Source organism: Mobula birostris, chromosome 1, assembly GCF_030028105.1.
Source record: "Mobula birostris isolate sMobBir1 chromosome 1, sMobBir1.hap1, whole genome shotgun sequence".
Lineage (NCBI taxonomy): Eukaryota > Metazoa > Chordata > Chondrichthyes > Myliobatiformes > Myliobatidae > Mobula > Mobula birostris.
Genome location: NC_092370.1, coordinates 150,285,781 through 150,311,087, shown reverse-complemented (window position 1 = coordinate 150,311,087; position 25,307 = coordinate 150,285,781). Strand labels below are relative to the sequence as shown.

At 41.3% G+C, this 25,307-nt stretch overlaps 1 protein-coding gene across 8 annotated transcripts in view; it reads right to left on the bottom strand.

The window, feature by feature from the left end:
* Positions 1-25,307, bottom strand: part of LOC140200467 (stAR-related lipid transfer protein 9-like) — a 396,482-nt gene that overhangs the window by 343,630 nt on the left and 27,545 nt on the right. For 7 of the 8 annotated variants that reach the window (XM_072263850.1, XM_072263869.1, XM_072263879.1 and 4 more), the window contains exon 2: positions 12,782-12,851. In XM_072263850.1, the coding sequence (XP_072119951.1) occupies positions 12,782-12,851 (70 nt within the window). Of the gene's footprint in view, positions 1-5,676; positions 5,751-12,781; positions 12,854-25,307 lie in introns of those variants that run through there. The other variant, XM_072263841.1, reaches the window with a different exon arrangement.

Genomic DNA, 25,307 nt, shown 5'->3' with positions numbered 1-25,307 from the left:
GCTTTCCATGGAAGTGATAACTTAAAGACTTACAAGATCAAATAAAAATGGTACTTAACATCAAATAAAAATGGAGGTTTTCTCAGGCTGTTTCCAAAACCTCAGAACAAAAATTGAAAAAGAATGTAGCCAGTTGGCCTTTGAGACCTCACGGCCATTCATAAAGATTCTGGCTAACCTCAGCTTCATTATCCCACACCATTCCTACGTCCTTCTATTCCCTTCATATCCAGAAATTTAACAATCACCCCAATAATAACCTTTTCAATCTCCTACGTTGCCACCTTTAAGCATCGATTGTATGTACTTCTATTCTGAAGTCCCTCAGTTCCTCAATACTTCCCAAGACCTTACTGTTCATGATCTGTGTCCTAGACTCATGGTGTTCCCAAAACACATCACCTCACATTTGTTTGTTTAAACTCCATTTGTATTTTCTAGCCCATTTCACCAAAATATTCACACAACACCACACCACAGCACCACGGTAGCGTAGTGATTACTGCGAGGCTGTTACAGCTCAAGGCATTCCGGAGCTCTGAGTCCAATTCTGGTGCCATTCTGTAAGGAGTCACCATAGATTCTCCCCAGGGAATATGTGGGTTTTCTCCACCTCCTCCAGTTTCCTCCCACAATCCAAAGACGTACCGGGCAGGTTTATTAGTCATTGCAAATTGTCCTGTGATTCGGTTAGGGTTAATAGAGTTTGTCAGGGTTGCTGGGGTAGTGGGGCTCGAAGGTCCAGAAGGGCCTACTCTGCAATGTACCACTAAATAAAAAATAAATAAATCTCTCTGCAACCAAAGACTACCTTCCACACTGTCAACAACTCTGCTAATCTTTGTGTTATCTACACTTAATAATCTTCTCTTCCACATCCAATTCCAAATTATTCATGTACATTACAAGCAACAAGCGTCCTTGTGGAACTGCACTGAGCACAGATGTCCAAATGCTAACGCAACCTTTTACCATCACATTCTTTCTTTTACTGCCAAGCTAATTTTGGGTCCAGTTTGCCAACTTGCTCTACATCCCTTGGGCTGTAACCTTTTGAACCAGTCTCCATGTGGGACCATGTCAAATGTTTTACTGAAGTCCATGTTGTAATAAAAGTTTACTAAAGTCACATCTACTGTCACACTTCACTGTCTCTTCAAATAATTCATTCAAATTGGTCAGGGAAGATCTGCCGTTTTCAAAGTCAAATTGGCTGTCTGATTATCGTGGGATTGAGTTTAGGAGCCAAGGGGTAATGTGTGGGAGTACTGTGCACAGTTCTGTTCGCCTCACTACAAGGAGGATGTGGAAACCATAGAAAGGGTGCAGAGGAGATTTACAAGGGTGTTGCCTGGTCTGGGGAGCATGCCTTATGAGAATAGGTTGTGTGAACTCAGCCTTTTCTCCTTGGAGCGACAGAGGATGAGAGGTGACCTGATAGAGAAATACAAAACAATAAGAGGCATTGATCGTGTGGATAGTCAGAGGCTTTTTCTCAGGGCTGAAATGGCGAGCACGAGAGGGCACAGTTTTAAGGTGCTTGGAAGTTGGTACAGAGGAGATGTCAGGGGTAAGTTTTTTTTTTATACAGAGAGTGTTGAGAGCGTGGAATGGGCTGCCGGTGACGGTAGTGGAGGCAGAAATAATAATGTATTTTAAGTGTCTCCTGGATAGGTACATTGAGCTTAGAGAGGTAGAGGGCTATGAGTAACCCTAGGTAATTTCTAAGGTAAGGACATGTTCTGTACAGCTTTGTGGGCCAAAGGGCCTGTACTGTGCTGTAGGTTTTCTATGTTCTATGTACTCCAGCAGAGCAGTTACCATAGAAACCATAGAAACTACAGCACAGAAACAGGCCTTTTGGCCCTTCTTGGCTGTGCCGAACCATTTTCTGCCTAGTCCCACTGACCTGCACACGGACCATATCCCTCCATACACCTCCCATCCATGTATCTGTCCAATTTATTCTTAAATGTTAAAAAAGAACCCGGATTTACCACCTCGTCTGGCAGCTCATTCCATACCCCCACCACTCTCTGTGTGAAGAAGCCCCCCCCTAATGTTCCCTTTAAACTTTTCCCCCCTCACCCTTAACCCATGTCCTCTGGTTTTTTTCTCCCCTTACCTCAGTGGAAAAAGCCTGCTTGCATTCACTCTATCTATACCCATCATAATTTTATATACCTCTATCAAATCTCCCCTCATTCTTCTACGCTCCACGGAATAAAGTCCTAACCTATTCAACCTTTCTCTGTAACTGAGTTTCTCAAGTCCCGGCAACATCCTTGTAAACCTTCTCTGCACTCTTTCAACCTTATTTATATCCTTCCTGTAATTTGGTGACCAAAACTGAACACAATACTCCAGATTCGGCCTCACCAATGCCTTATACAACCTCATCATAACATTCCAGCTCTTATACTCAATACTTCGATTAATAAAGGCCAATGTACCAAAAGCTCTCTTTACGACCCTATCTACCTGTGACGCCACTTTTAGGGAATTTTGTATCTGTATTCCCAGATCCCTCTGTTCCACTGCACTCCTCAGTGCCTTACCATTCATTAACCCTGTATGTTCTACGTTGGTTTGTCCTTCCAACGTGCAATACCTCACACTTGTCAGTATTAAACTCCATCTGCCATTTTTCAGTCCATTTTTCCAGATGGTCCAAGTCCCTCTGCAGGCTCTGAAAACCTTCCTCACTGTCCATTACACCTCCAATCTTTGTATCATCAGCAAACTTGCTGATCCAATTTACCACATTATCATCCAGATCATTGATATAGATGACAAATAACAATGGACCCAGCACTGATCCCTGTGGCACACCACTAGTCACAGTTCTACAATAAGAGTTGCAATGTTGACATGGAACAGAGAAAATCCAGCATACTCGATGTCAATGTGGGTACATTTGAGGAACAAATATCTGTGAACCACAAGTTTGAATCACCAAGAAGGCACTCTGAACCTATGTCATATCCAATAGCACAAGATGCTTCTGAGAACATTGATTTACAGTAGGATGATAGAATTCTAAATGCTGCAATAAAGGTCATAAGGACAGAAAAGGAAATAACCAGCATAGTGATGCAACAACAATGCATTGCACTTCTGCATAAAAAAGACTCAAAACTTCAATGGCGATCCATTGCAGTATCATTCATGAGGGCTTTCAAGAATAGCAATGAAGGAAAGACTGATAATTATGGTAACTGTCTCTATTTCTCTAACAATTCACTGGAGGTTATCTTATAGAGCTTGTCAAAAGTTGCCAGTGGGTCAGCCCAGAGCTTTCTAAAGGCTTTCCTTCAGGGACATTTTGGTGACGAGCACAAAATTATTGCGGCCTGCATGGAAAAGGATCTTTCTTACCGACATATCAAATCAGAAAATATGAAAGCTCTTCAAGATTACAGTCTCTTTTCTTTGAGGCTGTTTAAATGCCATGGAAGACACGTAGGACATGCATGAGTTGGACATGCCTGCTGATGAGAATTGTCATAAATAAATTATCCCAATACCTTTGGGAAAAATGGAGATCAGTGGTCTAAAAACTGCAGGAAAGACACAACTGTAAGGTTACTTCCACTGACATTGTTGATTTTATTGAAAGATAAGTGAAGGTTACTACACACCCAGTGTTTGGAAAAAATACAATCCTACATCGCCACCAATAAGTAAAGGTGCAAACAAAACTGGATCCAAACTCAAGCTAAAGGAAGCAGCTACAACTGAGCCTGGAAATGATGAAAAGCATGCAGATTAGAAGCCAGCTGTGACTAAAGCAAACACAGCAGTGAGTGGCACCCTGGTATCTAATCACCTTACAGGGGATAGTGATCATGATTGTAAACTTTCAATTAACTGCAGTTCAGGTGAAGCTGAGGAAGAGTAATATGACAGAGGTTATTTATGCTTTCCTAGGTCAAGGAAGTACAGTGAGCCTCATGAACAAGCACAACCTGACAGGAAAAGGAACATGCATTCTCTAATGCACAATGGTCAAGAGAAGGTTGTGCGTAGCTACATCATTTCAGGATTGGCAGTGGCTGGCTGAAATAGTGAAAACTATTGTGAACTGCCTAACATCTATACACAAGAAAATATGCCTGTGTACAAAGGGAATATTCTTCACCACCGAGAGATCTTCATTAATTGACTAACCTAAAGGATATTCATTTGCCAGAAATTGACTCTGAAATTGAGCTAATAGGGGTGAAGGTGCCTCAGGCTTTGATTCGCAGTGTTGATAGACCATTGAAAGGACACCATGGTGGTGGAAGAGACTACATTTGGCCCGAGTTGACAGTTAATGGGTCTTCAGTTTCGTGCTGGTAAAAGCAAGGGAATAAGAGTCATATTTTTGCTTATTTGGTTGAAGTTTGTAGCTTTCAACCAGCAGATATTGTATCTTTTTCTGACTGCTCAATAATACTTAATTACACTTAGCTTACACTTGAGTATGTTTAAGTTTCATCGCTTCAAGATTGCATGTCTGCCAATTGCTAATATAGGATTTGACTTCGACCGTAAGACCATAAGTCATAAGAGCAGAATTATGCCATTCAGTCCATCGAGTCTGCTCCGCTATTCCATTATGACTGATTCCAGATCCCACTCAACCCCATACACCTGCCTTCTCACCATTTCCTTTGATGTCTTGACTGATCAGGAAACGATCAACTTCCGCCTTAAATATACCAACGGACTTGGCCTCCACCACAGACTGTGGCAGAGCATTCCACAGATTCACTATTCTGATTTTAAAAATCCTCCTTACCTCTGATCTAAAAGATTGCCCCTCAATTTTGAGGCTGTGCCCTCTAGTTCTGGATACCCCCACCAGAGGAAACATTCTCTCTACATCCACCCTACCTAGTCCTTTCAACATTCAGTAGGTTTCAATGAAGTCCCCTCCGATCCTTCCAAATTCCAGTGAGTGCAGGCCCAAAGCTGCCAAACATCCCTCATATGTTAACCACTCCTTTCCCAGAATCATCCTCGTGAACCTCCTCTGGATTTTTTTCCCCCAAAGACAACACATCCTTTCTGAGATATGGAGCGCAAAACTGTTGACAATACCCTAAGTGCGGCCCGACTAGTGTCTTACAAAGCCTCAGCATTATCTCCTTGCTTTTATATTCTATTCCCCTTCAAATAAATGCCAACATTACATTTGCCTTCTTTACCACAGACTCAACCTTGTCTTGCACGAGGACTCCTAAGTCCCTCTGCACCTCTGATGTTTGAACCTTCTCCCCTTTAAGATAATAGTCTGCACTGTTGTTCCTTTTACATAAATGCATTATCACACATTCACAGCACTGTATTCCATCAACCAATATTTTTGCCCATTCTTCCTACTTCCCAGTCCTGCTGCAATCACATTGCTTCCTCAGCACTACCCACCTCTCCACCCATCTTTGCATCATCTGCAAACTTTGCGATAAAGCCATCAATTCCATTATCTAAATCACTGACAATGTGAAAAGTTGCAGTCCCAATACTGAACCCTGAGGATCACCACTAGTCACTGGCAACCAACCAGAAAAGGGCCCTTTTATTCCTACTCGCTGCCTCCTGCCGGTCAACCATCCCTCTATCCATGTCAGTATCTTTCCTGTAACACCCACAGGATTTTATCTTGTTAAGCAGCCTCGTGTACTGTACCTTATCAAACACCTTCTGAAAATCCAAGTAAATGACATCCACTGCCTCTCCTTTGTCCACCCTGCTGGTTACTTCTTCAAAAAAAAACAGATCTGTCAGGCAAGATTTCCTTTTACAGAAACCATGGTGACTTTGACTTATTTTATCATAAGTCTCCAAGTACCCCGAAGCCTCATTCTTAAGAATAAACTCCAAACATTTTCCCAACCACTGAGGTTAGGTTAACTGAGCTATAATTTCCTTTCTTTTGTCTTGGTCCCTTCTGAAAGACTTTTGGAACAATCACTTTGTTGGAGCAGAGGGTGTGTCATGCAACTATAACAAATCCGTAGAGTCAATGGCAGCGGCAATTGTTTTGGTTTGGTTGGTTTTGTTTTATCACTACAGTAGTAGATGGAGTGAATTCTACCTGGAGATCAGTAGCCAGCAGTGTTCTGCAGTGATTTGTCCTGGGGCCCCTCCTCTTTATGATTTTAATAAATGATTTGGATGAGAAAGTAACGTGTGGATTAGTAAGTTTACAAATGACACAGCAATTGGTGGTTTGTGGATGTCTAACTTTACAACAGGTAATTGATGGATGTAGAGTTGGGCTGAGTGGTAGTAGAAGGAGTTCGATCTGGAAAACTGAAGTGATACACTTCGGAAGGGTTAAAGGCAGGATCCTTAGCGGTGTGGAGAAATAGAGAGATCATCTCCATAGATCCCTCAAAGTTGCCACGCAGGTTGATAGGGTGGCTAAAAAAGCATATGGTGTGTTAGCATACATTAATCAGGGGACAGAATTCAAGAGCCACAAGGTAAACGTTCCAGCACATGCTCTTTCTTAATGCCATGTTCTATCAGCCTGCTTTACACTGTCCTCACAAATGTCAAGGTCCCCCTCACTGGTGAATACTGAAGCAAAGTATTCATTCAGGACTTCCCCTACCTCCTCTGACTCCAGGCACGTTTTCTCTTCTATCACTGATCAGTCCTATCCTCACTCTAGTCATCCTCCTGTTCTTCATATGTGTAGAACACCTGGGCTCCCTCTTCCTGCCCTGCAATAGGCAACTCTGATCTCTCTGCCCTTTCATTGGCTCACTGTTCTCAATTCCTTACAGAAATTTCCCCATACACTTCCACTTTAGTTCAGTCTGGGGATGAGTGAACAGCTTCACTGAGCAAAGGGTTGAATGTGGATACTGAGTGCTTTGATTTGGCAAATTGCTGCAGTGTAGGCAGTGAAGCTGGGGGAAAGGAGTCAAACCCACAAATACACAGTATACTCATAATGAAGACATATTCCCAAATGAGGAAATCTTTAACCTACTAGCATTATCCTTGGGGTGTGAGAGAAACAGTGGAGTAGTCCTTCAAAGTGAGAGTAATTTGCTATACAAGTGGCCTACTTCTGCTCCAGAGTTATAATATAAAATATAGAAGTTTTGATGTTAATGAGGTAAAGGCAACAGGATGGAAAACGCAACTGAGACCAAGATTAAATCAGCCATGTTCTTCTTGAATGGAAGCACAGACTCCAGGGGGCAAAACACTCACATGCACAGGAAGTTTTCATTTCACATTCTAAGCGTCATCAACAAGCACTGTCACTGCAATTCTGGGTAGTATTTGGTTCTTCCTTAAAGTTCATGAACTCAAGTTTCATGGTAAGTGTATGGAATGCACTACTGAGGGTGGTGGTGGAGGCAGATACATTCAGGTTGTTAAAGAGACATGGATAAAAGAAAAATGTTAGGGGTATGTGGGAGGGAAGGCTTAAATTCTTCTGGAGTGCATTAAAAGGTTGGCACAACAACATGTGCCAAAGGGCCTATACCGTTCTATGCTTAAAGCAAGAAAATAACATTGGGTTCGCACCATTTAACATCAATTTCCTCCAGTAACTCAATTCACACCCTCTGGAGATAATCCATTCACAGCTTTACCGTGCCCCCAACCAAATGGAGTCTTCTTAAAATCCCATATGGGACTGCCCCAATAAGAATTTTAAGCAGCCCCACAGGATTAATGGGATCTCATTGCATTTATAAAGCACATAGAAACATAGAAAATAGGTTCAGGAGTAGGCCATTCGGCCCTTCGAGCCTGCACCACCATTTATTATGATCATGGCTGATCATCCAACTCAGAACCCCGACCCAGCCTTCCCTCCATACCCCCTGATCCCCATAGCCACAAGGGCCATATCTAACTCCCTCTTAAATATAGCCAATGAACTGGCCTCAACTGTTTCCTGTGGCAGAGAATTCCACAGATTCACCACTCTCTGTGTGAAGAAGTTTTTCCTAATCTCGGTCCTAAAAGGCTTCCCCTTTATCCTCAAACTGTGGCCCCTTGTTCTGGACTTCCCCAACATTGGGTACAATCTTCCTGCATCTAGCCTGTCCAATCCCTTTAGGATTTTATACGTTTCAATCAGATCCCCCCTCAATCTTCTAAATTCCAACGAGTACAAGCCCAGTTCATCCAGTCTTTCTTCATATGAAAGTCCTGCCATCCCAGGAATCAATCTGGTGAACCTTCTTTGTACTCCCTCTATGGCAAGGATGTCTTTCCTCAGATTAGGGGACCAAAACTGCACACAATACTCCAGGTGTGGTCTCACCAAGGCCTTGTACAACTGCAGTAGTACCTCCCTGCTCCTGTACTCGAATCCTCTCGCTATAAATGCCAGCATACCATTTGCCTTTTTCACCGCCTGCTGTACCTGCATGCCCACTTTCAATGACTGGTGTATAATGACACCCAGGTCTCGTTGCACCTCCCCTTTTCCTAATCGGCCACCATTCAGATAATAATCTGTTTTCCTATTTTTGCCACCAAAGTGGATAACTTCACATTTATCCACATTAAATTGCATCTGCCATGAATTTGACATGAAACAGGCCATCCTGCCCACTGAGTCTGCACTAACGGTAAGCCACCTACTTACATTGATTTACACTTTACCATTTTATTCTCCCTACTCCATCAATACTCCCCAGATCTTTCCACTCAATTACACTCTTGAGGCAATGTACATACCCAATTTACCTGCCAACTTGCACAGAGGAAACCAGACAACTAACAGAAATCCATGCAGTTGCACCAAGAATTTGCAAAACTGCAAACAGACTGCACCCAAAGTCAGGAATGAACCCTGGTTGCTAATGAGGCTACTCTGGGAAATGTAGACTTTTCCAGAGGTGGGACAAAAGATGACCAATAGGGTGAGCGTGCAGCAGTTTGAAAGGTGCTCCACTTCTTTTGTCAGTATGGTAATGTAGTGGCTTCTCATGCATGGCCTCAGGATCACAGTGCCATCCCAAATGCTCTTTCTCAATTGAGCAGTTATGGGCTGAAACTTCAGGGGTCAGTGAGAAAATTAGATTTTTCTTCTCCAAGGAGATTTAAGCACAGCTTTGACCTTTTTCTCTATCCAGCTGATAATCTCTTTTCAACAGAGTTGAATAGACTACTCAGAATGGAGTATTCCCATTGTTTCAGTGTTGTTCTTATCCCTCTTCTACCTAGCCTCTCCCACTTTCTTCTTCTACTCTCTTTATAAGTACATCAATTATATTTCCAACATCTCCATTACCTCCAAGAGTTTCCAGCTTCCCTGTCACAACCAGTTAATTTTCATGAATGATGTCCAACTCATTCCACACCTGCACAACCTAAGCATTGTTCCATTTTGCACAAATGCCTAACAGGTAAACTTGTTCTCAGAAATAATATGATTCACTTCCTCCAAATCCATGCAGTAATAATGCACAGATAGAGGCACTTTGGCACAGTGAGCCCACGCCAGCCACCGTGCCTACCCAGCTAGTCCCAATTTCCATCCTCAGCCAATATCCCTCCAAACCCCACCCCTCCATGCACTTATCCAAGTGTTTCTTAAATGGTATTGTATCGGCCTCAACCACAACTCCTAGCAGCTCACTCCATATATTTACCACATTGTGTGAATTTTTTTCCCCCTCAGGTAACTTATTCTTTCTCTCTCTCTCACTCTAAACCAATTTGAACTCTCCTACCTGGTAAAAAGACTGTTACTCATCACCTTATCTACACCTCTCATAACTTTAAACATTTCTGTAAGGTTGCCCCCTCATTCTCCTACATTCCAAGGAATCAAGACCTAGCACACCAACCTTTCCCTATAACTCAGACCCTCTAGTACTGGCAGTGTCCTCACCAACCTCCAAATTCGTCAGCCTACACGACATCACAGCTAGACATCTTCCCCTCCACTCTTTCCCCACTTCCAAGAGGACCATGCCCTCTGCCAGGTTCCACCTCACAGCACATTCCCACCAACTATAGAAGGTGGAACACCTGCCCTTTCATCCCTTCCCATCCTTTTAACTAGGGACTCTGTTTTCCCTGGTGAAACTACAATTTACCTGCAGGTCCTCCAGTTTAGATTGCATTCACTGCTCACAATGTGATTCCCTCTGAAATGGAGTTCTTAACAATGATTCCAGCCTTTCAATTGATCCTCATTCCATCCTGCTTTTGATCTGACCTCTCAACCTTTGATCACCTTCATGATTGCAACAAACTCTTTGGGAAGACAACAGCAGACACTTTCCCAATACAGATATTGTTCTCTACCTCTAATTCAATGAACATCCCTTCGTGTTTTAACAACCTCCAATGCAGCTAAATTCAGATTAATTTATAATTAATTTGTGAACTCTCAAGATGAGCTTTTTTTAAAAATCTACAGTGATTCTTATAAAGAATATGGCAAAAAAAAGCAGAAAGAGCTGGCTACATTAAAAGAAAAAGCTTTCACCCAATCCTATTCATTCAATTAATCAAATCCCAGTCTGTCACATCCTGCAATTTTAAAAGGATGGGAATTAAAGAGGCTCTTTTATTGCCAATTCTGATACAGTGAACTCCTGTTAATTGGGCCATCGATTAATTGGGACAGCCAATTATTTGGGTCAACTCAAAGAACAAAAACTAATCATAAAAAGAGCCAGGAATCCCTTCATTTATTTGGAATTCTAGGCTACTTAGCAGGGAGAGAACACTGTTGTCAAACAGTTTGTAACTAGTGTCAGTCAGTGGTGAGGAAGGCAAATGCGATGTTAACATTCATTTCGAGAGGACTGGAGTACAAAAGCAAGGATGTAATATTGAGACTTTACAAGGCACTGGTGAGGGCTCACTTGGAGTATTGTGAGCAGTTTTGAGCCTTTTATCTAAGAAAGGATGTGATGACATTGGAGAGGGTTCAAAGGAGGTTCACAAAAATGATTCCAGGATTGAAAGGCTTGTCAAATGAAGAACATTTGATGGCTCTGCGCCTGTACTCAATGGAATTTAGAAGAGTGAGTGGAGATCTCATTGAAACCTATCGAACCTTGAAAGGTCTCAAAAGAGCGGAAGTGGAGAGGGTGCTTCCTATGGTGGTGGAGTCTAATAGTCTCAGAATAGAGGGACAAACCTTTAGAACAGAGATGAGTAATTTCTTTAGCCAGAGGGTGGTGAATCTGTGGAATTCATTTCCACTGGCAGCTGTGGAAGCCAAGCCATTGCGCATGTTTTAGGCAGAGGTTGATAAATTCTTGATTAGTCAGAGCAAGAAGGGATATAGAGAGAAGGTAGGAGATTGGGGCTGAGAGGGAAATGGATTAGCCGTGATGAAATGGAGGAGCAGACTTGATGAGCCATATGACCAAATTCTGCTCCTATATCATATAGTCTTATGGTCAGTTGTATGAACTTATGTAGCTGTTACACATTACACCATATTTAAGAGTGAAGAGCTTTTAAGTAGCGTTATTATGTGCACCTGTGTTCAAAAAACAGTGATTTTGTCACTGATAGTCTGCTAGAAATAAGCAGCAAGACAACTCTGGACTGCTTTGCTCACTGTGGTTTCAAGCATTCAGAATTGGAAATGCCAGAAACAACCAGAAGTGAAAATGAAATGATTTCACTATTTCAATAAGTTAAGAACTACAAAGAATTTGAAGGACTCAGCAATCATCTTGAATGTTACCTTTGATTCCTACTGGACACTCAGCTCTGAACTGTAGCTCCAAGTAGTTGTTTGCATGCAACACAGCCTCACCCTGGCACACTGCTTCAACTAACAAGCTAAATCAGGTGAGAATAGCTGTTGGGTCTCATACCCCACTGAGATAGGGATACGCCTATGCTAGTAAGCAAAGTCAGCTCCAGTGGACTGGCGGATGTGATCTACAGTGAGATCCAACAGCCAGGAAGGCAGTTCTGCAAAGCTATGTGGAGAACGCATGCATGACGAGGCACAGTAGTCATGGTCATTCACTGCAAACAGGGAAGACCCCAGTTATGGCACCTATTCGTACTACTTGGCCCAGACTTCGGAGGTCGAGAGTGGAACTGCCCCAGTGCAACGGCTTTTCCATTTAAAAACTCTCCCACATAGGTTTCCTGTCATCGTCAGATATGACAGGCAACCATCAGTAGTATTGACAGTGGTTTAATTTGTTCTGTATTTCATTTAAATACATAATTTGTTATTCTGTTAAATACTACTTTGTCTTTTTTATACTGTTATTTCCATGAAACTTCAGCTAATTGGGGTAGCCACTTAATTGGGCCAAAATGTACAGGTCCTAATGTGTCCCAATTAACCAGAATGCAGTGTGTTACATTAACCAGACCAAAACTCATACTGCTTTTTGTGAAAGGTTAGAATCAAACACCAAACTTAAGTAAACCTGAAGCTGTTAAGATCTATCAACATTCAGTGGCTTAGTTAAACCAACATACTTTCCTGCTCAGATTGTGATGACACAATTAGACATGTAGAACAATTCTCTTGATTACTTTTACCCATGGACATTGTACTTATGATGTAATTTTGAAATCATCAATACTGGGAATCTGAAAAAAATTACATTGGGCATGCTAGAAAAACAGCAGGTCTGTTGAAGAGTCACAAACCTGAAGTGTCAATTGTTTTCTTTTTCAAAGATGCTGCCTAACCTGCTGAGTTTTTTCAGTGTTTCTGCGTTTGGCATGTAGTTGTTCAGGTAAAATGTTGAAGTGTTGTGTACAGACAAAATCCTTAATTTCCCTGGATCATGAAACAAAAACAAGCACTGACCTTGACATTCCTGATGCTGGCAACTTTGTCATCCACTTTCACAATTACACTTGAGCCTTCTGCAAGTTCTCTGGAGAATGACATGGACATGATTATTGCAAACTGCAAATACCACAAGAACATTGACTAGATAGATATAGTCAAATATATATATATATATAACTCCTTACTCCAATCACATGAAGTACTGCATTGGAATAATTATAAAACATTTTGGAAATAATACATAATGAATGGATACTTTGCTACATACACAACCATGAAATAAATAATTTTAAATTCACAATCTACAAGTAGCTATGAAAGTAATCTCCAGATTAACATGTAAAATTTATATCTGGTGATCTCAATCAGCTCAAAACATAGAATCCAAGTTTAAACTGTTGCAGTGTTAAGTCTTAGGACTAACCTAGTTTGTGCTCACTGCTGATCATCCTCACCAAGGCAGAAATTCAGAAACAGAAGAAACAATGCAGAGCTATTCATTAATCATAAAGGGACAGTGAGGAAGATATTTGCATAGTAAACTACTTCAATACTCAGCAAATAATAAACAGATGACCACTGCCTTAAAGGAATTTACAATGCTAGAAAATGGTCCATGTTGTAATTCTCTGTAACAAGAAGCTACACTATGTGTACAGGTATCGAGAAATACAAATTCAAAAAAGTGTATTTACTTAATTTTTTCACCACATAGAACAAGACCAACTTCATTGAATATATCAAATGTTTGGTACTGACTTGTAAAATCTATCAGGGCAAGTTTCCATTACTCAAACAGCCATAACGTGGGGGACATTTAATGAAACAGAGGAGGGAAAATATTTGTACACGTCAATTGGGATGCTGTTTAAACATAGTTAGAAAACCAATATTACAATTATATACGCAAACATGAGGAAATCTGAAGATGCTGGAAATTCAAGCAACACACACAACATGCTGGTGGAACGCAGCAGGCCAGGCAGCATCTATAGGAAGAAGTGCAGGCGACGTTTCGGGCTGAGACCCTTCATCAGGACTGACTGAAAGAAGAGATAGTAAGAGATTTGAAAGTGGGAGGGGGAGGGGGAGATCCAAAATGATAGGAGAAGACAGGAGGAGGAGGGATAGAGCTAAGAGCTGGAAAGTTGACTGGCAAAAGGGATAGGAGGCTGGAGAAGGGAGAGGATCATGGGACGGGAGGCCTAGGGAGAAAGGGGGAGGGGAGCAGAGAAAGATGGAGAGCAGGCAAAGAGTTAGTGTGAGAGGGACAGAGAGAGAGAAAAGAGAAGAAAAAAAGGAAAAAAGAATAAATAAGGAATGGGGTAAGAAGGGGAGGAGGGACACTGCATGACTAAGAAAATCTCTCAATTTAAACTGTAACATCTTGACAATAAAGGTCAATTGTTTTGCCAACTACTCAATGAACCTGTCTGCTAACATTGAGTGACATGTGCACTATAACGAGATCCTACTGAACTTCACTCCTTTGCAGTCTCTTTCCATATAGATAACAATCTGATACGTAATTCCCCTTACTTCATTCCTTCACAATTCCCCACATTAACTGCACTTGCACATAGGTTAGGTTAGTTAATCACTATAAAGTGTGCGGAATGTTTAGGTGAGTGTAAAATCTGGGGCAAGTTGATGAGAATGTGTGGAGAATAAAATGGGTTTAATATAGCATTTGCTTTTCAAAATTTCTAATGCCTGAATCTGACTTTGCGCTACATTTTACTAACTTATTGTATCAACATTGCAAGGCTGCATTTGCTCATCCCATAATACCTGCAATCTCAAAAAATTCTCATTGCCCTGCCTCAATACTTTCATAGCTTCTTTCCTCCAAGTGTAATTTGCAGCCTTACTTCCATGCCAAAATTCTCCATCTGTCTAATTCTGGCTTTTCAAAGCAGCAACTAATTTACTTACCTCACTATTGCCTTTGCTGTGGAATTGGCAGCAAAACCCCCAAAACCTAGCCAAAACTATAGAAACAGCTCTAAAACTCTATATCCCAGTTCTAGTCTTCCTTAAAGTTGAGGTTTCAGTTGCTCCTCCGAAGCTCTACTGCCTTGGCCAACATCTAATTCTGTCTGATTGCAACTCAATGAAGTACTTCGTGATTTTCAGGTTAAAACACTGCATTAAGAGCAGATGCTATGCTGGCATCCAGAAGTGACTGTGACCATTTTCTTTGCAGAATATCAGTTATACACTTTGCTTTTTTTAAAATATGTACAGCACTGTGCAAAAGTCTGAGGCACATGTAAAAATAAGATCTGTAAAGCGAAGATGCTTTCAAAGATAATGAAATAAAACATTTCAAAATTATCAGAAAATTTACTAGAAACAGCAGTAAGCTGTGAAAAGACTAAATCAAGTCAATACTTGGCCTTTAAAGCTACATGAATTCTCTCAGGTACACTGTGTGCAGTTTTATAAGAAAATCAGATGGTAGGTTGTTCCAAGCATCTTGGAGAACTTGCCACAGATTTTCTGTAGACATTGGCTGTCTTGCTTGCTTCTGTCTCCCTAGGTAATTCCAGGCAGCCTCGATGATCTTGAGGTCAGGGTTCTGTGAAGGACATACCATCTGAATCCATATTAAAAAAATCTATCGTGCCCAAAATCTTTTGCACAGTATTATACTTAAACAAGTGGTAATAAAATTCAAGTCAAAAATCAGATCATTGATTCAGACATTAAAATAAAATAGCTCTTCAAATTGCAGGCTAGTGATCAATTTATATTCAAAGTCACAATTTAAATATTAAGCTTAAAGGCAAACAGGGAAGAAGAAAATATGCTATCAAAAATTGACTTGTGTAATGTGGATTAAAGAGTAAAACAAGTGCTCTGGATTTGCTCATTCTCAGCAATCAACTGGATAAGACATGAAGCAAAAGAAAATAGAGATTCAAAATGACCAAAACCTTAAATTTGTGAGCATACATTTTGATAGAGTATATAATGAGAGCAAATTGAGATAAACTGCTCTGGCTGGCAGATGGGGCAGTACCACTGCACACTGTAGAGAAAAACAAGCAGAAGAATTAAGATGGAGAGAAAGCACCCTTTTATAAATTACAATTATTGTAAGTTGAAATTCATAGGCTGAAAAATGGTGCATATACCGTGCCTATAAAAGTATTCTCCCCGCACCAGAAATGTCATATTTTATTGTTTCATAACATTGAATCACAGTTGATTTAATTTGGCTTTTTTGACACTGATCAAAAGAAAAAGACTCTTTTGTGTCAAAAGTGAAAAGAGATCTCTACAAAGTGATCTAAATTAGTTACAAATGTAAAACACAAAATAGTTGATTGCATAAGTTTTCACCCCTTTTAATACTGGTGCAGCCAATTGGTTTTAGAAGTCACATAACTAGCTAAATAGAGATCACCTGTGTACAGGCAAGGTGTTTCAGTTGATTGTAGTAAAATACACCTGTATCTGGAAGGTCCAACTGCTGGTGAGTCAGTGTCCTGGCAAGAACGACACCATGAAGACAAATGAACATTCCAAGCAACTCCATGAAAAGGTTATTGAAAAGCACAAGTCAGAGGATGGATCCAAGAAAATTTCTGGAAGAAGGTTCTATGGTCTGATGAAACCAAAATTGAGCATTTTGGCCATCAGACTAAATGCTATGTTTGGCGTAAGCCAAACGCTGCACATTATCAAAAACACACCATTCCTACCATGAAGTATGGTGGTGGCTGCATCATGCTGTGGGGATGCTTCACTGCAGCAGGGCCTGGAAGGCTTCTGAAGGTATAGGATAAAATGAATGCAGCAAAATAGAAACAGAGAAAACCTACAGCACAATACAGGCCCTTTGGCCCACAAAGCTGTGCCGAACATGTCCCTACCTTAGAAATTACCTAGGGTTACCCATAGCCCTCTATCTTTCTGAGCTCCATGTACCTATCCAGGAGTCTCTTAAAAGACCCTATCGCATCAGCCTCCACATCATCGCCGGCAGCCCATTCCACGCACTCACCACTCTGCGTAAAAATCTTACTCCTGACATCTCCTCTGTACCTTCTTCCAAGCACCTTAAAGGTGGGCCCTCTTGTGACAGCCATTTCAGCCCTGGGGAAAAAGCCTCTGACTATCCACATGATCAATGCCTCTCATCATCTTGTACACCTCTCATCCTCCGTCGCTCCAAGGAGAAAAGGCCAAGTTCACTCAACCTATTCTCATAAGGCATGCTCCCCAATTCAGGCAACATCCTTGGAAATTTCCTCTGCTATGGTTTCCACGTCCTTCCTGTAGTGAGGCGACCAGAACGGACCACAGTACTCCAAGTGGGGTCTGACCAGTGTTCTATATAGCTGCAACATTACCTCTCGACTCCTAAACTCAATCCCACAATTGATGAATGCCAATGCACTGTATGCTTTCTTAACCATAGAGCCAACCTGCGCAGCAGCTTTGAGTGTCCTATGGACTCGGATCCCAAGATCCACACTGCCAAGAGTCTTACCATTGATACTATATTCTGCCATCATACTTGACCTACCAAAGTGAACCACCTCACAATGGTCTATAACTTCCTGGGCTATCTCTACTCCCTTTCTTGAATAAGGGAACAACATCCGCAACCCTCCAATCTTCTGGAACCTCTCCTGTCCCCATTGACGATACAAAAATCATCGCCAAAGGCTCAGCAATCTCCTCCCTCACCTCCCACAGTAGCCTGCGGTAATCTCGTCCAGTCCCAGTGACCTATCCAACTTGATGCTTTCCAAAAGCTCCAGCACATCCTCTTTCTTAGTATCTACATGCTCAAGCTTTTCAATCTGCTGTAAGTCATCCCTGTATTCATCAATTACCTCAGCTATCTCCCCTGGTTCCATACACACTTTTCCACTGACACACTTGATTGGTCCTATTCTCTCACATCTTACCCTCTTGCTCTTCACATACTTGTAGAATGTCTTGGGGTTTTCCTTAATCCCATCTGCCAAGACCTTTTTACGGCCCCTTCTGGCTCTCCTAATTTCATTCTTAAACTCCTTCTTGCTAACCTTATAATCTTCTAGATCTCTACCACTACCTAGTTTTATAAACCTTTCATAAGCTCTTCTTTTCTTTTGACTAGATTTACAACAGCCTTTGTACACCACAGGGAAAATAAGGGAAATCATGTAGGAAAACCTGATGCAGTCTGCAAAAGAACTGCAACTTGGGAAAAGATGTGTTTTCCAACAAGACAATGACCCCAAGCGTAAAGCCAAAGCTAAGAAGAATGACTTAAAAGCAAAGTTAATTATCCTGGAATGGCCACGTCAGAGAACAGACCTCAAACCAATTGAGAAGTTGTGGCTGGACTTGAAAAGGGCTGTTTACTCACAATTCCCATGTAATCAAACAGAGCTTGAGCAGTTTTGTAAAGAAGAATGGGGAAAAACTACAGTGTCCAGATGTGCAAAGCTGATAGAAACCTATCCACACAGACTCAAGGCTGTCATTGTTGCCAAAGGTGCATCTACTAAATACTGACTTGAAGGGATTATCAATTATTTTATGTTTTATATTTGTAATTAATTTAGATCACTTTGTAGAGATGTTTTCACTTTGACACAAAAGAGTCTCTTTCTGTTGACCAGTGGTCAAAATAGCCAAATTAACTCCACTGTGATTCAATGCTGTAAAACAATAAAACATGAAAACTTCCGGGGGGAGGGGGGGGAGGGGTGAATACTTTTTGTAGGCACCATAGGTTTGACAGTAACTTACGGTAGGGAATCATGGAGTGTTAGAAATACAGCAGAAATCGGCCCTTCAACGCACCAGGTCTGTACTGACCATCGAGCAACATTTACAAATACTACATTAATCTAGCTCATCTTCAAGGAAGATTAATCTAAATAACAAAAGCAGCTCCTGATCTCGTACTTTTCTCTGCAAAATTCATCTTACACATCTGCTCTGTAAAAAGGAAGCAATCACACCTAAAAGCTGAATCAATTTCTTTCCCTGAACTGTCAATTCTGTGTACAACTCAACCTAAAGCAACTTCTCCATTCTCTCTCATTAAACAAGCCCAACTCCCCCTCTGTACAATGTATTGCCCAATAAGACAATTGCCCAATAAGGCAATTAGTTTGGTGATCATCCACTCACAATAGGCTAAAAAAAAATTAAAGCAATGAAAATAATTAGCAATGAGCTGCTGTTGAGTTCTATTACTACAGCTATGCCTTCTCTTGGATGATACAAGAAGTTGAAACTATGTCTCCTCTCCCTAAACAATCCCATGCTACAGAGCCAAGAACATTCTTCTCAGCGTGCTGGATAATAGTTATCCCATAAACAAGGCAGCTTGTCATTTCTGCTTGCAAGAGCCAAACTGTAATTTCCACATTACAACAGTGAGACTTCCAAAGTTGTGAAGAGCTTTGGGTCATCCTAGAATTCAAAAAGATTTTATTTCATTGCAGTTCTGAAGGAGAATATTATACTGCAGTGATTAAGAGGGAAAGTTCACTATTTTATGGACCACAACATTTACAGCCTCTTCTTACTTCCCTTCGAGGTTCTCCATGTCAATGCAAAATAGAATTATAAATGACGTATTCTATTTGATAATTGACACTTTAGTTGGACTATAGTATGTAACATATTCATTTCATAAACATTTTTTAAGCATGGGGTCGGTACATTCCTCATTCTGAAATATGGGTCCCAGCTATGCCTGCCTTTTTGTTGGCTTTGTGGAACAATCCATGTTTCAAGCCTATACTGGTATCTGTCCCCCACTCTTCCTTCACTACATCGATGACTGTATTGGCGCTGCTTCCTGCACGCATGCTGAGCTTGTTGCCTTCATTAACTTTGACTCCAACTTTCACCCTGCCCTCAAGCCTAAAAAAAAAGTTTACCTGGTCCATTTCTGACACCTCCCTCCCTTTTCTTGATCTTTCTGTCTCTGTCAGCAGCTTGTCTACTGATGTCTACTATAAGCCTATGGACTCTCACAGCGACCTGGACTATTCCTCTACCCACCCTGTCTCTTGCAAAAATGCCATCCCCTTCTCGCAATTCTTCCGTCTCCGCCGCATCTGTTCTCAGGATGAGGCTTTTCATTCCAGGACAAAGGAGATGTCCTCCTTTTTTAAAGAAAGGGGCTTCCCTTCCTCCACCATCAACTGTGTTCTCAAACGCATCTCTCCCATTTCACGATCTGCTCTCACCCATCCTCCTGCCACCCCACTAGGAATAGGGTTCTCCTTGTCCTCATCTACCACCCCACCAGCCTCCGGGTCCAACATATAATTCTCCGTAACTTCCGCCACCTCCAGCGGGATCCCACCACTAAGCACATCTTTCCCTCCCCCCCCCCACTTTCTGCTTTCTGCAGGAATCACTCCCTTGTCCATTCACCCCCCCATCCCTTCCCACCGATCTCCCTCCCGGCACTTATCCTTGTCAGCGGAACAAGTGCTACACATGCCCTTACACTTCCTCCCTCACCACCATTTTGGGCCCCAGACAGTCCTTCTAGGCGAGATGACACTTCACCTGTGAGTCGGCTGGGGTGATATACTGTGTCTGGTGCTCCCGACGTGGCCTTCTATATATTGGCAAGACCATTTCGTTGAACACCTACACTCTGTCCGCCAGAGAAAGCAGGATCTCCCAGTGGCCACACATTTTAATTCCACGTCCTATTCCCATTCTGATAAGTCTACCCACGGTCTCCTCTACTGTCAAGATGAAGCCACACCCAGGTTGGAGGAACAACACCTTATATTCCGTCTGGGTAGCCTCCAACCTGATGACATGAACATTGACTTCTTTAACTTCCGTTAATGCCCCACCTCCCCTTCATACCCCATCTCTTATTTATTATTATTTTTTTAAATTCCTTTTTCTCTCTCTTTTTTTCTCCCTCTGTCCCTTGCCCATACTCTGGGCTCCCCCCCCGTTCTCTCTCCCTAGGCCTCCCGTCCCATGATCCTCTCCCTTCTCCAGCCTCCTATCCCTTTTGCCAAACAACTTTCCAGCTCTTAGCTCCATCCCTCCCCCTCCTGTCTTCTCCTATCATTTTGGATCTCCCCCTCCCAAATCTCTTACTATCTCTTTTTTCAGTTAGTCCTGACGAAGGGTCTCAGCCCGAAACATCGACTGTACCTCTTCCTAAGATGCTGCCTGGCCTGCTGCGTTCACCATCATGTTTTGTGTGTGTCTCTTATTGCTTTCATGGTTCAAAGTTGGAAGAAACATAGATTGAATATGCAATTCCCTTTTCTGTGCCTCTCCCCTTATGTATTTTGATCATCCTTGGGAGACTATTGTTCCAGGGAGATATACTATATATAAACAGTAATTGCAAATTAAATGCTAATTTCTACAATGGCATATTGCCCCACTAAAATTCACACAGGAATACAGATCTGCAAAGGATTTTTTTCCTTCTCAGTAGAATAACATCAAATACAAAACTTGAGTTCCAAGTTGTTCACAAAGAATACTTCATATGCTGGGAAAACCAACTCGGAACTCTTTCCAGTTCCCCTTGAAGCAGCTGGCTGCAAACCAAATGTGAAATTTAACAGGAACTACCTGCCCTGAAGGGGGTAGCAAGTGCAGGTGAGGAATATTCCCACACCTCCACTGATTGTGATGAATCACAACACATCACAATAAAACTATGAAGCTGCTCAATTTCTGTTGTCTCAAAGGCAGTTCAGGTCACTTTTACTGATCATACTTCCTGTTGCTGAAACACATGATCCATCTGAAAGCTGTGTAATGATACAATACTTCAATTTAGACATTCGTGTGAGCAATGAAGCCATAGCTCCCTCAAAGTTACCACACAACTTTGCAGGATTGGGTGATTGAGGAGGAGAATGGGTTGTTGGTAGTCATTAGTCAGAGGATTCAAGGGCCATGAGGTAAAGTTGCAGCTCTCTAAAACTCTCGGAGAACACTCGGGGAATTTTATTCAGATCTGGTCGCCTCATTATAAGAATGATGGGAAAGCTTTAGACAGGGTGCAGAGAGGAGATTTACCAGGATTTTGAGATTTCAAATTTTGAGAGCATGTCTTCTGAGGAAAGGTTCAGCAAGTTAGGGCTTTTCTGTTTAGAGCAAAAGATGATAGGTGACTTGATAGAGGTGTATAAGATTCGAGGTGTCAAAATGATTGTTGTGATGTGTCTAGTGTGGTAGTGTCGTGGGTAGTGCTTGCTGCTCTCACTTTCAGCTTCAACTGCTGGCTAGCAGTCTTGCAAAAGGAAAGCTGAATGTGTAGGTCTCTCCCTGCCAGTATATTTCCTCTCCAACAGCAAGCCTGATGTAGTGCCTCTTCACTGGTGACACACGGAAACTGAGCTCCTTTCGGACTCAGGCTGAACTACAGAGGATAGGGAGGAGGTCTGGTCCCTGTACGCGTAGTACACAGGCCCACCGGCATGTGGACACACCCAGGTGCTCGTGAACCAGATCCCCAGTTATGGGTAAACAGCAACTGCCTTGTGGGCAGTCTTAGGAGAGAAGGCGGCTGTGGGAGTAAACCCAGACAGCAAATCCGGAGTGGAGCCCCTAAGGCAGTTGGATGTCATTGAACATCCTTCCAGCAGCTCCTGCAGCCAAGCTGGTGCCAAACGTATTGCTTCATAAGCTTGCCTTTGTACTATACTGGTGAGGCTGGAGGTGGGGCGGGGGTGGTTCTTGATGACTAAGTATCCTCATACCTTCTACCTAGGCTTGTGATGATCACCACTGTCCTTCAAGATAGATAGATGCCAAATGCAAGGGAAGGGAGTTGACCAAAGTGAACAGGAAGGAGATGCCTGCAGAGATTATAGCAGAGCAGCAATGGCGTGCATTTCTGGGAAAAGTGAGGAAGGTTCAGGATAGATGTATTCCGAAACTGAAGAAATACTTAACTGGCAAAATAGTACATCCGTGACTGACAAGGGAAGTCAAAGCTAATGTAAAAGCAATAGAGCGGACATGCAACAAAGCAAAAATTAGTGGGAAGATAGAGGACTGAGAAGCTTTTAAAACCCTGCAGAGAGCAACTAAAAGAATCATTAGGAGGGAAACAGTGAAATATGAAAGCAAGCTAGCAAATAATATCAAAGTGGATAGTAAAAGCTTTTAAGTATGTAAATAAAAAATAAATAAAAGAAAGATGAGAGTGGATATAGGACCACTAGAAATGAGGCTGGAAAAATAATAACAGGGGACAAAGAGTTGGGAGATGAAGTAAATGAGTATTTTGCATCAGTCTTCACTGTGGAAGACACTAGCAATGTGCCAGATGCTGAAGGGTGTAAGGGAAGAGAAGTGAGTGCTGTTACTATTACAAGGGAGGAGGTGCTCATAAAACTGGAAGACCCAAGGGTACACAAGTCACCTGAAGCAGATGAACTGCACGCTAGGATACCAAAAGAGGTAGTGGTAGAGATTGTGGAGGCATTAGTAATGATCTTTCAAATATCATTGGACTCTGGTATGGTGTCGTGGACTGGAAAATTGCAAATGTCACTCCACTCTTTAAGAAAGGAGGAAGGCAGCAGGAAGGAAATTATTCACCAGTTTACCCGACCTAAGTGGTTGGGAAGATGTTGAAGTCAATTGTTAAGGAGGTTATTGAGTACTTGGTGACACAGGACAGGATAGGACAAAGTCAGCATGGTTTCTGAAGGGAAAATCTTACCTGACGAACCTGTCCGAATTCTTTGACGAGGGATCTCCTGCTGGTTGAAGGAGTAACAGCCTTTTGCAGTCGCTCCTACTTTACTTACTTTACTGTTTCCAATCTGTTTTGAAACCTTACTTATAAAAGTGATATTGTTTTACTATGAGTACTCTGAGTACAAGGGGTGCCAAAGGTACTAAAAAAGACCCTCCTGAATCTTTGGAAGCTATAATGGATTTGCTTCGAAGACAGAGAAAAGAATCCGATGAGTTTCAGCAGCAGTTCCAACAACTCAGCTCTGAAATTAAACAAATAGATGCAAAATTGAATTCTATTCAAAAAACCTTAACTGAACATGATAAACGAATAGAAGGGAATGAGGAAATTGACGATTTTGGATGCGAAAATGGATGACCTACAAAAGCTTTGTGAAAAACAATCCAAGTCTAATGAAAAATTAAGACAGAAGATTATCGATTTAGAAAACAGAAGCAGAAGAAATAATCTACGAAGTCTGGGTCTTGAAGAGTTAATGGAAAGTGACCAGCCTACTGAATTCTTTGCAAGCTTTTTGGCAAAATTATTTCATAAAATCTTACCATCTTTACCTATGAATGATCAAGCTCATAGATCGCTTGTGTCTAGACTACCTCCAAGAGCAAAACCCAGATCAGTGATAATCTGTTTTCATGAATTTCAAACAAAGGATCATTTAATTTGTGAATCCTGTCAAAGAGGAATGATTGATTATAATGGTCAGAAGATCAGGATCGTCGAGGATTTTTCACCCGAGGTCATGAATGAGCATGCTAAGTTCAAAAAGGTTATGTCGGAACTTTTTAAACAAAGGTTTCAAACCTTCTCCTCGTTATCCTGCTCGGCTCAGAATTATACTGAAGGATGGCTCTAAGGAATGGTTCCATTAGAGTGAAGCAGCTCAGAAATTCTTAAAATCAGAAGATTAACTGTTCAGTATCTTTCCACATGAATAATTGCTTCTTTTACTTTTGGTAAATCTTTGTAGCTATCTTTTTGAAACTTTAAATGCTTTATTTAGAGAAGATTTTAACAAGTTAACATCTTGTATGTTAGTAGGTTTTGAATTTTGATAGGTTTATTATTATTTTATATTATACTTAATTTTCGAGGGTTTTTTTCTATCAGTAAGGCCTAGTTTGGGTATTTTTCATTTTATCATTTTGAAATTAATAATTAATCTATATATGTTCTTGTTATGAGGGTTAAGTTTTTTTTCTTCGTCTACTGTTTTGTCTAGGTTGGAATGCAGTTAACTTTGAAACTAATTAGGAGCTAAACCAGTAGGTCTTTTTGGGAGGGTGACGTCATTAGATTTAGCTGTCGGCTTTCTTTTGGCCGGCTTTCTGACTTTGGGAGGAGAGTGGGGGGCATGTTTTTTTTCCCTCGAAGCTGTTTTGGATTTTTAGCCAAACCTGTTGCTTAGTTACCACATTTCAAGGTTTATTGTTTGGCTTTAATATACATTCCAGTGGTTATTACTTTAACCTTTCTATTAAATAGTATTAAAAATGGATCAAACTATTAACTTACTTAGTCTTAACATGAAAGAATTAAATCACCCTGTGAAATGGAATAATATTTTTGCATATATTAAAAAACTTAAGGTTCCAATTATTTTTCAACAAGAAACTCACGTATGTAATTGTGACAATTTACGCCTTTTCAGTAGATGGAGAGGACTCTTTTTTCATTCCTCTTTTCAGAATAAGTCTAGGGGAGTTTTGATCTTTATAGCTAATACAGCTCCCTTTGTCCAACATAAAGTAGTGTCTGATACTAATGGGCATTTTGTCATAGAGTCAGGAAAATTAGATAATAAATTAATGG